This window comes from Hylobates moloch, unplaced genomic scaffold (assembly GCF_009828535.3).
Source record: "Hylobates moloch isolate HMO894 unplaced genomic scaffold, HMol_V3 SCAFFOLD_3, whole genome shotgun sequence".
In the NCBI taxonomy this organism is placed as follows: domain Eukaryota; kingdom Metazoa; phylum Chordata; class Mammalia; order Primates; family Hylobatidae; genus Hylobates; species Hylobates moloch.
In genome coordinates, this window is record NW_026652278.1 from 157034744 (window position 1) to 157052085 (window position 17342).

Below are 17342 nucleotides of genomic sequence, written 5' to 3' on the forward strand. Positions count from 1 at the left end.
CAGAATCAAGGTAGTGCTGACATGGTGGTGAAGAGGCCCAGGAAAGGATACCAAGAGACTGTGATAGCAATAAGGGCATTCTGATAACTAGAGCAATCCCAGGCATATGCCAATAAGGAGACTTTTGGAGGCCCTGGGAGGCAGTGAATGTGTTTTTGCTTATGGGAAAGAAGTGACTCATTGGGACCCAGGCAGCAGACTGTGGTAGGCAGCTCTCTCAGTGGCTGCTCCCAGCGATTCTAATAATCAATCACAGCTTCCTGCTATTCACAGCCTTGTGTAATCTGCTCTCCTTGACTGTTGAAGAGAAGCCAGGAAGGTGAAGCTAACAAGTATTCTCTTTATTTTACAGGCAATAAAGTCCTATAAAGATTGAGCGACATGAGGAAGACACCTAGGAGCAGGTCATGACATGTATTTGACTCATAATAAATGCCATTTGAAGGAATATATAAATGAGTATATTTTAAAAGATAGAAAACGGAAAGACCAAAAGGAGAAAATGGCATGTTAGCAGAAAATCCATATCATTTTTTTCAATTAATACAGTAAAGCATATTATTTGCTTTAAAGAGCTAATATAAAATACATAGTTCAGGGGTCTGTATTACCTGCTGTGCTAGGAAAAATCACACTCCCATGAGACTAGATTCCTCTATCAAAGAAAGCACTAGAAGGAAGGAAGGTGCATAGCTTCATGCCACATATTCAAATAGATCTAGAGAAAGAATAAGATTTTGATACATCTAGACAAAGTCACTGAAGTCAGTTCCTGGGAAACCAGCTTTGGAGACTGAATTTTCTATTTATATTTCTAAATAATAACTTAGTTGTTGAGTGAGAAACATAAATCCACAGGTAGATTTTCTTTTTTAAAACTTTTAAGTATAAAACATAGTAAATGCTTACTTCTAGTTGGAAGATGTGTCAAAATACTCACATGAAGTCAAAATAATGACAGCTAAACTAAGGCTGTAGCTATAAGATCATGACAAAACTGAAATGCATGAAATACTTTTGGTACGAAAGTGCAAGCAGTAGAACTAACATTTTCTGGTTCTCATTGTATGACACATCCTTCTAGACAAATTGTAAATAACACAGAAACAATATGGAAATACAATTCTGTTTTAAGTGCATTTCTCTAAACAGAGGCAACCTGACATTTGGGATGATTAGGCGGTTGTTGAGGGGCGTGAGTGCAAGCGGCAATTCCCAGAAAGGTCTGCCACCTGACCCTCGAGAAACAAATAAAATCCATTCACAGAGAAAGTATATTTTATTCTGTCCAAGGAGATAATGCTAAGTCATCAGGGCAGGATAACAAAGTAGTTCCACTCTCATTGTGGTCCATAGTAAATAAATGATGTTGGATTTCTTCCAAACTAGTGATTTTGGCAAGGAAGAGAAAAAAGGAGACCATAATTCTGAAGGAAACAAAAGTCCCTTAAGAGAAACTTTGCTCTCTACATGAAAAAGAGAAAGACTGAAAAATTCCAACTCAGGGACTTCCTGTTTTTCAAAACAGAACATGGTAAAAGGTGATATGGTCTATAGCTATACTTGAGAAAAGGAAAATATGGCTTTTAAAGTTGAAACAGCAACATCCTAAAGGTCATGAAATGAAGATAAACTCCTTTTCCCTGTAAAATCACAGTCTTCATATTCCAGTCTAGAAGAGTTCATGTGATCTACATTTGAATAAGAAAACAGGAAAATTTCAAGAATAAGCAAAATGATAAAATTTATATTTTATAATTTATCTTTTATATTTTGAGACTAGGCAAAGATTTTTGTCAGTTTGTTTTTTTTTTTTTAGCAGTGTGTACAGAGGAGGTGATTTTTCTTCCCTTTGACTTGCAATATATATCACACATAGGATGTCACATAAGGAAATGAGAAGACTCTCAGGTATAACATCTTTGTCTTTGTGTCTAAATCGCTGTTATATAGCCCTTCTCTTTTATTTTTCTCACTCTCAACCTTGTTTTTCTTTCATTTATCTCTCTTTCCTCCCTCGCCTTATAATACAGACATACCTTTATCCTTGATTTTTAAAAAGTTATCTAGAGACCTCCAAGTAACATTTCTCACTCCAGAAATTCCACTAAAATGATAATGAAAACCTTTTTTTAAAAAAAAGCACAAACTCCCAAGAAGGTGAATAGTATTAAAGTCTTGGAATTTGGAAAACAGGTGGTCAATAACTCCTAAATACTCAGTACTAAACTTCAAGTAAGGAAGTCAAAACCTACCTAATTTAAATGACAGGATTCCCAAAAGACCCAGGAATTGATAATACCAAGTGCCACACACAGAGAAAGGCAAATTAAAGGAAACAGATAACGCAAGGAATTTCAGACCATTTTACATACTCCCAGAAAAATAAAATAAAGGAGCACTATAAAGGATCAAGAATCAGAACAGCTGTACATTTCTCAAGAAATATAAAAACTACACTAAAAACTGAAACACATTAAGATTATTAAGCCAATAAACCCTAACTGTGAAAAAATAGTGAAACAGATAAATCACACAACATGAAGCAACAAGATATGAGGCCACTCAACTCAAAAATGCTATGCCACATAGGGTAAAAGGAAGGACACAAACCGTAGCCTATTACCAGATGTGAGTGCCACATGGTTCATTATTTCACACTCAGCTTTCAGCAATGGGAGTTAAAGAGTCAGAGAGTTACCTGTCTGTAATTTAAAGCATCCAGATAGACTGAGTCTTGGGCAAAAACAACAGATTTGCATGGCATGTGGATCCCTAAGGCAAGTGTTTCAGTAGCTGTCACTACCTAGGAAAAGAAAAACAAGGGTTAATACAAATATAGCATATCTATAAGGACACAAGATCTATTTTCCACTCCAGTCACTGAACAACTCTTAGAGCTTTAACGAACCACATGTCATTAAAACTAACATACTAGCCCCATTGTTCTTGCAACTGCCTGACTATTCAAAGAACACTGCTACTTCGGCATCCTAACTGTTGCCATTTGCTCACCCTAAAATCATTTTCCCCAAATCTCCATTTGCAGGCTTTTTCTGATCTCTATATAAAAGTCCAAAAAGACTTCCTGCACCATCGTTTCTAAAATCACCATGTTTACTTGTCCCCCCAAGACCTTCAGTATCATGAGGACATGGACATTGATCTCTCTCGGCCACTGCTGTATCCTCAGCACCTGGAAGAGTACTGGACACACAGCAGATGCACAATAAATATGTGTCCAATAAATGCATGAATGAACGAACAACAAGCATACAAATTTTCCTTAAGATACGGTAATAATGTTTTGCCTTACATACTCTGGACAACCACCTTCTCTTATTCTCATGTTTGTTTATGGAGGTTTTATCCAAACATAACTGATCTAATTAATTGAAGGATAATAAAGTTACATTTTCCTTCTTATTTACTTTCTTAATATCCATTATGTGCCCAATCACCTATTTAATGCCAAGTGCATATAGCTGCTCTCTCTTCCTGTCAAATACACTAATATTAACCTGTGCCATAATTATTTCAATTATTTAATGATAAAGAGTAAGCAAAAAGACTTTCTAATTGATATTTATAAACCCATCCAAATTCAACCCATTATTTGTTCATCTGTAAAAGTTCATCAATAAAAACGAAAGGCTCAAATCACTAAACTTTAGAATTTAGCCATAATAAATACCATTTTTAAAAAAAATGTGTTCTGGCCAGGTGTGGTGGCTCACGCCTGTAATCTCAGCAATTTGGGAGGCCAAGGCAGGCTGATCACCTGAGGTGAGGAGTTCGAGACCAGCCTGACCAACATGGAGAAACCCTGTCTCTATTAAAAATACAAAATTAGCCGGGCATGGTGGCACATGCCTGTAATCCCAGCTACTCAGGAGGCAGAGGCAGAATTGCTTGAACCCTGGAGGCAGAGGTTACAGTGAGCTGAGATTATGCCATTGCACTCCAGCCTGGGCAACAAGAGTGAAACTCTGTCTCAAAAAAAAAAAAAAAAGTTCTGTGTAGCAAGCTCCTGCAGTTTCAGAATAACACTTTCATAATAATACGGCTATTCATTCATTTACATGTTCATTCATTTACTCACTCACTAGCTTTTATTGAGCCACTACTAAGTGACAAGATCTACAACACTGTGGTGAACAAAATTGGAGTGACCTTTGCCCATAATTAATAACCTTTATGAAAACTTTTCTGGTTATTTGTCCTTTAAAATGACAAATAAACGATACACATATGAAAACTGAGCAGAGTTGTTCACAATATTTTATTTTTTATAAACAGCAAGAAACAACTTTTATTTATGATATCTAATACTCCTCACTCTTCTTAAGATTACAAAAATGGCTGGGCATGGTGGCTGACGCCTGTAATACCAGTATTTTGGGAGGCTGAGGTGGGCTGATCACCTGAGGTCAGGAGTTTGAGACCAGCCTGGCCAACATGGTGAAACCCTGTCTCTACTAAAAATACAAAAATTAGCTGGGCATGGTGGTGCACGCCTGTAATCCCAGCTACTGAAGAGAATGAGGCAGGAGAATGGCTCGAACCCAGGAGGTGGAGGTTGCAGTGAGCCGAGATTGTGCCACTGCACTCCAGCCTGGGTGACAGAGCAAGACTCTGTCTCAAAAAAAAAAAAAGATTACAAAATAAATACCCTGAATAGCGTGACTACCCTTCTACACAACTCTTCACACACTATCCCCACCTAGAAATAGAATATTGCAAGCTTCTGAAACATACTAACAAAAAGTTAACATAAAGCATTTAACTACGAGCCATCTAAGATCTCCTTACCCTCTTCCAAGTTCATTTGGAGGTATCGCATCTAACAGCTCTGTGTAAAACATGTTAGTCTAGTGCAAGCTTTTTCCAATTCTTAAAAAAGAAATGTCTTTCTCTTAGCTAAGGTATGACATCAGAAAATAGTCTGACTAAAAGTATAGTCATTTATACTAAATGTATAAATATCCTTATGAGCTGTCTAGGACAAAACTGTAAGAACTACGTCCTAGATACTAAGTGTTAAAGAGTAAAGGGTTATGACCAGACACAGTGGCTCACACCTGTAATCCTAGCACTTTGGGAGGCCCAGGCGGGTGGATCATGAGGTCAGGAGTTCGAGAACAGGCTGGCCAGCATGGTGAAACCCTGTCTCTAATAAAATACAAAAAAAAATAGCTGGGCATGGTGGTTTGCGCTTGTAATCCCAGCTACACCGGAGGGCTGAAGTAGGAAAACTGATTGATGCTGGGAGGCGGAGGTTGCAGTGAGCCAAGATTGTGCCACTGCACTCCAGCCCGGAAAACAGAGCGAGACTCCATCTCATAAAAATTTAAAAAAAAAAAAAAAAAGAGTAAAGGGTTATGCCTAGATTACCACAGCTATACTACTCCATTATAAATATTATTTTTCAATGTAGAAATAATTTTTAAACTCCTCTAATAAATGGGTTAGATGGAGCAGTCCAGTCCAGCGAGTTGTAATAAAAAGACACTGGTTAGATGAGAAAAACAACTGGTGTAATTTTTTACCTTTTAGTGGTATTCAGCATCATATATGCACAACTGTATTTTTTAAATGCAAAGAAATTTACCTACCCTAATAAGTCCTTTTACAAAGAGTATCTCAACGAACTCTTTTTCTTTAAAATACATGCCGCTGTGATGATATCCAATCCCCCTTTGTGCTAAAGCCTTCAGTTCTTCGCCGTGTCTTGTTAATCGCACTCGTTGTAATACCCTATCCAAAGTCTAAAACAAGAAAGAAGTATAAAACAATTGATCATGTATTTTATTTAATTTCAGGCTCAATCAGAATCAAAGGACATTTTCATGAGCAAATCACTTACATCTTGTACACAGTGAGGCTGCCCTTTGACCCTGAACCTACATGTTTTATGACTACAGAAACAATCCTGCCCATTTTTATGAACAGACTATCTCAGAGAAGAGGCATTCATAAACCAAAGGGGAAGATGCTATTGAAGCAGCAGATCAAATGCCCAGGACAGATGAGTAAACGATCTTCTGCTGCCTGAGAGAGACAGACTACTTCTCGACTGCAACCTTAGGAGTCCTTTTCAAGCAGAGAGAGAGAGACTTCTCCAAGAAGGCAGAGCAAGATCTCTACTCTAGATGATCAGAGAATTCTTACTTCTCACTGTGAACCACTCACAAGTCATATCCGACCCCTTAAAAATGTCCATACCCTCATAGCCTCACTTCTAAGAATTAATCCTCAGGAGAAAATCCAGCAGTTGGCAAAGATGTCAAAGGTAAAAACGTATTACAAGAACAAGAAAAAATAATAAAAATAGCCTACGCAGCCTAGTGTAAGACAACTGGTTACATAAATTATAATCATCCACATAAATATATACTATGAAGCTATTAAAATTATAATGTAGCTCTACTGTTGTTGGCAAGAAATAAATAAGGGAGGAAAGCAGATTACACACCAATTTGTATATAATATGGCCTTATTTTATTAACAAATAAATACATGAAATATCTATGTGAGTGTGGACATGCTTGTGACTACAGGCAATAGAATAAAAGATCTGATAGAACAGTGAGTCTCTCTGAACTGTGACATTATTTTTATTTTCTATTTTCAAGTACTTCTGCAATGGACATAAATTACTTGCATAATAAAAAATGTTTAAATGCCACACCATCCTCGGATATTTCAGTATCTGTTTAATGAAATGTTTTGAATGTTATATAGGTCTCTGAAATTGAAACTTTCAGTTGATGTTATTTAAAATATATTGTATCATAAAACAGAAATGTGACCAGAATTAAAATATATCATACTGAATTGAATTCTAGAATCAGGCTATAAACTAATCCAGGATAATAGAGTGAAATAAAATAAGAGGCTGACATTCACACTGAGCAAGGAAGAGTCACTTAGAGAACTTTAGCACATTAAATTGGGATAATCATTGCAAAACAAACAAAATAATACACAGAGATAATCATATTTCAAAGGTATTACACAAGTCACTTCAGTGTTCAAAGATATGAAACGATCACTATGATAAAACGTCACAACTGTAAAGTATTATATTAATAATTCTCTGACGTACTGAGCCTTTATTCCTGGTAATCTCAGTGTGTAGGGCTTTGACATCAGCATACGTGCGGTCCTCAGAGATTTCCAGAATCTTCAGATTCTCCAGGAAATTGATATATTCAGCTATATACATTTGTTTTCTTTCCAGTTTTTCAGGCTTCTTTGGGTTTTTTTTAATGCTACTATTAAAAAAAAAAACTTTTAAGTAATGAAAACTCATATTCAGTTACTGCAAGAAGCCTAAGGCCCCACAGATTTCCCTTGGTCATCCGACGTTGACAGTAGCTCCATCAATCCTGACTTGGTCTCCCCTTCCTCACGTGCACTTCCACCATGTCACCTAGAAGTCAGGTCCCCTCATCAGCAAAATCCCCTATATTTTCTTCATTTTCTCTGGATAATTTCTCCTCCTTCACACTGTAACAGGTATCCAGTTCTTCTCCGGAAAATTTCTGCTCCTGAATCTCTTTTGAGCAGTGGCCAGAGCACAGTGGAAAAGCAAAGGGGGCAGGGTGTGTGGCACAGTCTAGAACGAGTTGGCACATCCCCTGATCCCACTAACTCTGGTCTTATGAAGAGGGTTCCAGAAAGAACATGGTACTTTAAATATCCATGCTGACAGCAGAGTCCCTTCCTGACTAGGCCTAAGAGAAAAATTGATTATACCATTAAATACTCTTTATTTTTATGGCCCATATCCTTCATTACACATCCAACTTGAAATGTAGTTCCTAGTCCTGAAAAAAGACTGACTGAAGAGAATCAGTCACCGAGAAGACCTGGAGCTCCGGCATCTCTCTCCCAGGTATTTTTCCCTTCCCCTATGTCCAAAAAATATACACAACAAGCAGAAAGAAGATCAAAGCAGTGGTGGAAACAATAGAGAGCTTGCCCTAGTCTTTAGGAAATGTCTGAATTAGAGGGGCTACGGAAGTTGTTTCAATATTGTTACAGACTGAATGTTTGTGTCCCCCTCAAAACAAATCCATATGTTGAAATCCTAAACTCCATGTGTGATATCAGAAGGTGGGGTCTTTGGGAGGTGATTAAGTCATGAAGACCGAGATTTCATGAATGGGACTGGCGACCTTATAAAAGAGACTCCAGAGACATCCCTTGCCCCTTCCACCAGGTAAGGACACAGAGAAGACAGCTCTCTATGAACCAGGAAGCAGCTCTGTCAACACCCTGATCTTGGACTTCCTAACCTCCAGAACTGTGAGAAATAAATTTATGTTCAGAAGCCACTTAGTCTATGGTAATTTGTTATGGACTAAGACAAATGTTGAGGGAAGGTTTAGTTAGTCTTTCAAAAGTATTTATGAAGCACTATTACTACGTGCCAGGCAATATGCTATTACTGAGGGACTCAAAGAAGAATATGCACAGTTCTGGTAAGGGAACTCCCAATCTAAAGAAAACAAAGATATGGAAACAACTGCAATGCAGTGTTATAATTAATCCAAATGCTTTAATGATTCAAAGTGGAATGAGAACAAAAGACAAAGGGTAATAGATCTATCTGAGGGAATCATTATAAACTTCAGAGAGAAGACAGATTTAAAACAAAAGATGTGGGGGAAATTAGCAGACTTATGAGCCAACAGAAAGGAAGGCCCTCCAGGTAGATGCAGTGTGTAGTACATTGATTCAGATGGTGGAGAGCAATTCATGTGAGTGCCTACCCATTAACAACTCTACCAAGCAATTCAGAAGAAAGAACTTTGTATGTAGGACAATCTAACTAAATGTGCACATTAGAACTGATGGCAGCAGTGGCTAATCTGGAGCGGATGCTGCCATGACACCGGCTGCAGTGGGGGAGGCAAGGCCAGGACTGTGTGCTCCATGGAGCCAGCAGGAGCTGGGAACAGGTGGAAGTCCTGCCCACTTCTGAGTTGACAGGGTGGGAGACGCATTCCCCAGGCACAGCTGTAGCCACCCAAGCTGCAGCTGCAGACCCAGGCATCCCTGTGCTCTTGGGGGCTGGAAGCAGGCAGGAGCCCCGCCCTTATGGGCATAGCTGCAGCCACCCAAGCCATGGCTACAGACTTGGGCCTCCCTGTGTACTTGGGTGCTAGGAGTGGGCAGAAGCCCCACCTTCCCAGATATAGCTGCAGCCACCCAAGCTATGTGGACCCAGGCATCTCCAGACTCTCGGGGGCCCAAGAAGGCCCCCTTCCCTCTGCAGGTTTGGAAGCACCTGCTCCCACTATCTGGCCTCTCTCTGCTCCCAGCCCCTACTCCACAGGCTCAGAAGTGTCTGCTCCTGCTGCCTGGCCTCTCCCTGCTCCTGGCACCCACTCCAATCTCAGAGCAAAGTTGAGGCCAAGCCCAGGTGCTGTCACAACCTAGCCAGGTGTGTGCACGTTCAGGACAGTGCTGACATGCCAGCCCCCTGTTGACTTGGCCCTTTCCAGACATTGAGTGCCAGTGAGCATGGGAGGGAGGCCAAGGTGGGGGCTAAGAGCAGCTCGGTGCTGGCCTGCAGGCAGCCCTTTGGCACAAACAGCCTGGGTGCCACGAACAGCAGCAGGAGGCAGACAGCCTCTGAGCAGAAAGGAGTGGGTCCCTGGTGAAGTCCCACCTTCAAGCTGGGAAAGGCCTGAAACCTGGGGGCTGGGCTGCCAGTCCTGTGGATAGGAGTGGGAACTTACGGTGCTTTTTCCAGGCCTGCCCATGGCCACCCATGGACCAATCAGCACACACTTCTTCCCCTCTGAATCCCATATAAACCTCAGACTCAGCCAGACTTGAGGACTCAACAGATGACCAGCTGCAGAGAGGAGCTACCCACTCCAGGGTCTCCTCTCTGCTGAGAGCTGAGCAGACATCAGGATTACCAGCTGTGGAGGGGAGCTACCCACTCCAGGGCCTCATCTCTGCTAAAAGCTGAGGACTCAACAGGGCAACCAATTGCAAAGAGGAGCGACCCACTCCAGGGTCTCCTCTCCACTGAGAGCTGAGCACTTGATGGGATGACCTGCCTGCAGAGAGGAGCAACCCACTCCAGGGTCTCCTCTCTGCTAAGTGCTCAACACTCACTGGGACACCCCACCTGCAGAGAGAAGCTACCCATTGCAGGTCTCCTCTGAGCTGTCCCATTTCTCAATAAAGCTCTTCTTCACCTTGCTCACCCTCTACTTATCTGTGTACCTCATTCTTCCTGGATGCAGAACAAGAACTTGGGACCCACTGAATGGCAGGGCTAAAAGAGCTGTAACATAAACAGGGCTGAAACACACCCCTTGCTTGCCACGTTATGGGTGACAAGCAGGAGAGAAGAGAGAAGGAGAGAAGAGCTGCAGCCCTTCGGGGAGCCCAGACCTAGGAGCTCCCCAAGCCATGGCTGTGATAACTTCTTTGGGACTCTGCAGTTCCTGGCATCTCTGGGCACCACCATGTTCCCCAGTGCCAGCCATGGAAGCTGCTTGCAGTACGCCTGGTCCAGCCCCAGCCTCACAGGAAGCTGGTGCCTGTGCCAGTGCCTGGAGCTGCCCACCCCTCTGCAGCTAGCATGCCTGGGTGTGTGCAGCAAAGGTGCCATTGGCCGCAGAGGTTTCTGGCCAGAAAAGCAACACCCGTAACAGAATCCCATAACAGAACAATCAGACCAGCACCTGTATGTCAATAACATTGGAACAGGTGAACCTGGAACAAGAAATTACACATGAGAAAGACTCCAAAGAATCCCAAATAACAAATGACAAGGACCTGAACCAAGGCAGAGCCAGTAAGTGAGGATGGAGAGGATGGTGAGGAGAGACAAATATTTTGACCATAGAACTGTCAGAATTAATCAGACCTTGGGGAGAAAGGAAAAAAAAAAATCACAGCAGTGAAGTCCTACCCCAAGCATATGACTGGTATGGCAATTCATTCTATAGACCATTCTTTTGTTTTTAAGTTTTATTTTAAGTTCAATGGTACATGTGCAGATTTGTTATATAGGTAAACTTAGGTCACGAGAGTTTGTTGTACAGATTATTTCATAACCCAGGTATTAAGCCTAGTGCCTATTAGGTATTTCTCCTGATCCTCTCTCTCCCTCTTCCTCCCACCCTCCTACCTCAGATAGGCCCCAGTGTGTGTTGCTCCCCTCTATGTGTCCATATATTCTCATAATTTACTTCCTACTTATAAGTGAGAACATGTAGTATTTGGTTTTCTGTTCCTGCATTAGTTTGCTAAGAATAATGGCCTCCAGCTCTATCAATGTCCCTGTAAAAGACATAATTTCATTCTTTTTTATGGCTGCATAGTACTCCATGGTGTACATGTACCACATTTTCCTTATCCAGTCTATCATTGATGGGCATCTAGATTGATTCCATGTCTTTGCTATTGTGAATGAGAATGGTGCTTCAGTGAACATATGCATGCATGTACCTTTACAACAGAATGATTTATATTCCTTTGGGTAGATGCCCAGCAATGGGATTGCTGGGTTGAATGGTATTTCTGTCTTTTGGTCTTTGAGGAATCACCACACTATCTTCCACAATGGTTGAACTAATTTACACTCCCACCAATAGTGAATAAGCATTCTACAGACCAGGAAACCTCGAGGTTGTGGCCTGGGGCATGAATGCAGGTTATGGTTAAGTAGGCTGAGGGCCTCCTAGGAGACCCAGTTGATTCTTAGGCTTACAGGCTGTAGTCCCACCTCTCCTGATTCCTAAATGAAATCTATCTACATGTATAAGAGGGATTCCCTTCCTCCCATCCTCCCACCCAAATTTACTCTATTTGCAAAAATTGTGAAGCAATAACAAGAAACTCTTCGTGGCTCAGGTCTCTAAACATTTCTGACAGTGTCTTGTAAATATTTTAAGTCTTCAGGGGCCAATTTGTTTAAGTAAACATTAATACTTACATCCTTTTTTGTGTCTTCCCCACTTTTTCAAGTACTTCGTCTATTCCAAAGACATAACTATGACATTCAGTGTGGGGATGGCTTTTTGTCTCTGTCTTCTCCAGAAAAGTGCACACACTTCCAGCTCTTTTTCCCACATCATCATTCTTAAACCTTAAAACAAATGAAAATAGTGCTTTGAAAATTCTATGTTTCTATCCATATTGTAAACCAAAAATAAAATTATAAGGCCCCTCAATCATCTGAATAGACTTCATCCTAGGCCAGGGCACTCTAAAATTTAAACCGAAAGACTGGTTTAAGCCCTGATGGGAAGCAGGGGTTCAACATACCTCTCTATACTCTCCAGCATTAACACCAACGCAGACCTTAAGTCTGATAAGAAACATTTACAGTCTATTCTCTCTGAAGCCAGCTACCTGGAGGCTTCATGTGCACGGTAAAACTTTGGTCTCCACAACCTCTTATCATAACCCAGACATCCCTTTCTGTTGATAACTATTTCAACCAATTCCCAATCTGAAAATTTTTAAATCTACCTGTAACCTGGAAGCCTCCCTCCCCAACTTTGAGTTGTCCTGCCTTTCTGGACCAAACCAATGTATATGTTAAATGTATTTGATTGATGTCTCATATCTCCCTAAAATGTATAAAACCAAGCTGTAGCCCTTGGGCCCATGTTCTCAGGATCTCCTGAGGGATGTGTCACAGGCCATGGTCACTCATATTTGGCTCAGAATAAATCTCTTCAAATATTTTAGGGAGTTTGGCAATATCATATGTCCATCTACCACTATCATCTGGACATACAGTTTGCTAGAAAAAAATGTTTTGGCTCAATGTATGTAATGTCCAGTAATATTACACTCATTCTAGACTGAGTTCACCATAGAATTTTTTCGAATATTACCTGTGAGGCCATGGATTTACTAGCATGTTTAGAAAACAGACTTCGAAAAGAAATCCCATTTAGCTGATCAGCATTAAATTAGTACACTGAAGAAACAAAGAATAGGAAAGACACAGTCTACTATGCATGGTAAGAAGATTTGGTATGTAAAAAAAGCAAAAATAATAATAGCAAACACTGACCAAGTTCCAGGCACTGTTCTATGTGGCTTCAACATATTAACTAATTTAATCTCTACCATGACGTTACAAGGAAGGTAATATTATCTCTGTTTTGCAGATGAAGAAGTAAATGCCAAAGGAAATTTTAAAATGCCTTCAAGGTCACATAGCCTAGTAACTGGTCAGGTTAAGATTAGAACCCGGGCAACTCAGCTTCAACTTCAGAGGCTTTTTTTTTTTTTGAGACAGGCTCTTGCTCTGTCGCCCAGACTGGAGTGCAGTGGCGCACTTGCAGCTCACTGAAGCAGAGGCTCTATGTCTAACTGCACTTCTAAATTTGCCTCCCTGTTCACAGTAAGACAAGTTAATATGCAACACCCATATATTACTGGTTGCAAATAGTACCCTAAATGACAACATTAAATGATTCTTCTTACTGCTTTAACACAAACAAACCTAGGTCATCTAGAATTAATTTTCCTTTTTCAATCTCTCTGATAATCTATGACAAGAGTCCAGTGTAAAAAAAAAAAAAAAAAAATCTAGTGAATGGGCCTCAATCAGTCATGTTTTCTACTGATTAGTTAAGTGTTTTATATACATTATTTCATTTAATCCATATCACAACCCAATGAATTAGTTATTATCTCCATTTTTCAAATGAGGCTGCAAGAGGCTAAATAGATTTTCAGAAGTCACATAGCCAAAGGAGGACAAAGCTGCAGTTTAAGCTAAGATTTGACCCAAAGTATGCGCTCTTAACTATGCCTCTACATGGGCACCAGTCGCTAATCATGCATCTCGTCAGCACCATGTGGTTTTTCTAGAGTCCAGATTAAGGAAGGGAAGTTGACCCAGCTTGAGCCTAAGCCAACTGTCACAGAGTTCTCAGTGTTCCAGAGCTACAAGCCAGTGGACTCAACCTAGGATTTCTGGAGCATACTTTCAAGACAACTGGAAACTCCATTAAAGCTGGCAAAGATCTCGTTCCCAAACATTTAAAATATCTATTTTTTTAAATAATTTATTTTAAAAAAGTAAATGCATATAAGTGTATAAATAATGAATCCTGTTTCTATTCAGATTCCTATCCCAAAGTCATACTTTCAGCCATTCCTCAGTGATATATAGGGGTACATTTGTTTCTAACTAAAATTCAGAGCCACACTGGAAAGCAATCTAGATAGATGTCATAACATGTTGGCAGAATACCTCATTTGTTTACTCTGGTCCAAGCACAAAAGAAGAAGAAATTTTCTTGTAATTCCCCACATTTGTGACTTCAGTCATACTACTCTTTAATTTCTCTTAGCATCATCTTTTAGTTACTGACCACCAGCACAGACTTTGGATGCGTAACAAAACACATGTGGCTTAGCGCTACCATTTAACATATCTATACACATATGTGTTTGTGTATTTGTCTTTGTAAACAATTTCACATTACCATTGGATCAAGGTGCTGGGAATTTATTTTATACAAAACTTTCGTGTTAAAATAATTTAAAATTCTCTGGGCAAAATAAGTTTTTTGGTTCTGATTATTAGATTGGGTCCAGGGTACACAGTGTTACCCACTTAATGTGTCCCACTTCGGTTCTCTTCATCAAAGAGAGATGCTAAATACCACTCAAGGTCTTTTTATTATACCACACAATATCAAGGAGAGCCTCTGGGCTTAGTTTTCTTAGCTATAAATTAAAAACCAAACATTCAATAAATTATGAATGCTTTATGTGTTTTACATCTGTACATGAAAAATGCAATTTAGTTCCCAAAGGAACATTTCTAAAGTTAATGATAGTTGCTTACAAAAAAACATTTAGGAAAGCCAAAAACATTCTTAAAAATCAAGAGTCAAGGAATTAAGAGGGTAATAAGATGAAAAATTTTATAAGGATTGACCTAAAAGACTGACCCATTTCTTTAAAAATAAAATCTATATTATTTTTCTAAAATGCAACAAAATAGTAAAAGTAGGGTTACTTCTAACCACTGTATATAAATGAGACTAATTGAAAACAAAACCAAACAAAAAATTCTAACATATAAACAAAGATGAATTAAGTTTCAGTTACTTACAAAAAAAATATTGCAGGCAACTTATCCATTTGTCTTAACTTTTCAACAAGAAGAGGAAAGATTTTTACCATATCTTTTGAACTAGACAATGAATCTGGACTAAGGTTCTTCAGTACCCTTTTGACCTAGAACAGTAAGTTAAAATTATTTTAAAAAAAATTTGTGGAAACAGAAGAAAGAAAGGAATTATTTTGTTGTCTAAAATTAGAATAATTTTTCATATATAGTTTTGGGTGGGTTTTTAAAATAGTCCTTTAATATTATCAAGTAGAGGTAAAAGTCAACAGAGTCACAGACATCTCTATATTAAAGAATAGACAATAAAAGATATGAAATGTAATATATGATATTTTGTAGGCACTACAAATAAGTCAGTAGGATAAGGATGTTCATAAAATATTGCTGTTTCAACCGTTGCAGGAAGAGTGATAAAGGGTTTCTCCAATTATTAGATAACAAAATAGCTGCCAAATATGTTAAGGAGTATATAAAACCTATAATGGAAAAGAACCTCTTAAAATTAAAAAGAAAAAGTTTTAACTATGTCTACCAATAATTTGTAACAGTATACAGACATGTTTATAATGCTTAACTGAAAATTCAAGAGATGAGTGAGTCACAAAATACAATGATGAATAGAAGTTTAATAAATTTTTCACCTCAGATATTGTTGAAATTGTGGGTAGTAACTTTTATCCTACTATTCCATATTTGATAATTTTTTTATAAACAGCATCTCCTTCTTTTTTAATCAGAAAAAATAAATGTCATTTTACATCAGGAAAATTAACATTAAATTCCTTTACATAATATACAATGGAAAATCTTTGATGAAATAGTTACGGCTATCATGAATAATTTTCTTGACAAAGTTATTTTCCAGTTTAACTATCATTTGAGGGGTGGCAAATAGGGACATCTTTGGTATTCAGTTTTCCCCTGATTAACATTTAATGGAACACAGCATTCTGTGCCAAACAGGCTAAATTATTTGTACTATTTCCTAACATCAGTATCTTTTTTTTTTTTTTTTTTTTTTTTTTTTTTTTGAGGATGAGTCTCCCTCTGTTGCCCAGACTGGAGTACAGTGGCATGATCTTGGCTCACTGCAACCTCTGCCTCCCAGGCTGAAGTGATTCTCCCACTTCAATCTCCAGAGTAGCTAGGATTACAGGCATGTGACACCACACCTGGCTAATTTTTGTATTTTTTTAGAGACAGGATTTCACCATGTTGGCCAGGCTGGTCTCAAGCTTCTGGCCTCAAGTGATCCACTCGCTTTGGGATTATAGGTGTTAGTCACCACTCCCGGCCAACCAATGCCATTTTTATCTTCATTTCTTTCACCACCAGAGTGAAAAAGGCAAATAAACATGACACTCAGTCAGCAAACTAGAACCAAAGATGCATCAATGTTACGCTCAAGGATATCTTTGCTTCCCAGCATAGTCACCGACGAGTCTGTCATCTGTAAATTTGCCTGAGCCTCTTTCAGGTATATTTGTATTTTCTCATTTATCATCATGTACATGAGTTTCAGAAATTGGTTATTTTTAAATAATTTATTTTTATTTGCACAAAACTTACTTAGATTAGCCCCTGTACTAATTCCTGATCTCCACTATCATTCCTCTGGAGCCAGTCCCTCTTCTGTGAAAGCCTCGGCAACATTGGTTCTCCTGTTAAAGTTAAAGGTTCTTTGTTTTTAGCTGTTTGTAGCTGTTACCTGAAGAAACCAAAAGCCTATGGCGCATGTTTTAAAGGTCACTGAGCTAAGAAATGAAACCAGTTCCCTCCTCGTTTTTTCTATCTCATACTCACTGGATAACATGTTTAAATGGAATTACTAAAACAAAAATTGGAATAAAAAGATTACAAAACAGTTATTGGCTGAATTATTATGCAACTCCAAACAACTAACAATTAAGCAAAACTTCGTCCAAGAAAGTGGGAAAATTACCTTCTTCACTTGGCCATTTTTAATCCAATTTGTCAATTCTGCCTTTAAGTTTTCTTCATATTTTCTAGCATCCAACTTCTTAATGACTATTTTATTCTTAAAAAGAATGAATTCCTCTGGACACAATTCCTTGGGGGGAAAATTATCACAAAATTAAGCTAAGCTATGTAATCTATACTAAGAAAAATACAATGATGTATTTAAGTTTACTTGTCTCCTCAAGAAAATTGCAAACTCCTTGAGGGCAGAGGCTGTTGA

General features: G+C 39.0%; 1 protein-coding gene across 2 annotated transcripts in view; it reads right to left on the reverse strand.

The window, feature by feature from the left end:
* Window positions 1-17342, reverse strand: part of DDX60L (DExD/H-box 60 like) — a 113111-nt gene that overhangs the window by 31726 nt on the left and 64043 nt on the right. The window contains exons 24-30 of one of the 2 annotated variants that reach the window (XM_032148881.1): window positions 17085-17213; window positions 15125-15249; window positions 11972-12124; window positions 7109-7277; window positions 5616-5768; window positions 2702-2806; window positions 1261-1691 (exon numbers count right to left, since the gene is read on the reverse strand). In XM_032148881.1, the coding sequence (XP_032004772.1) occupies window positions 1683-1691; window positions 2702-2806; window positions 5616-5768; window positions 7109-7277; window positions 11972-12124; window positions 15125-15249; window positions 17085-17213 (843 nt within the window). In that variant the 3' untranslated portion in view covers window positions 1261-1682. Of the gene's footprint in view, window positions 1-1260; window positions 1692-2701; window positions 2807-5615; window positions 5769-7108; window positions 7278-11971; window positions 12125-15124; window positions 15250-17084; window positions 17214-17342 lie in introns of those variants that run through there. The other variant, XM_032148880.2, reaches the window with a different exon arrangement.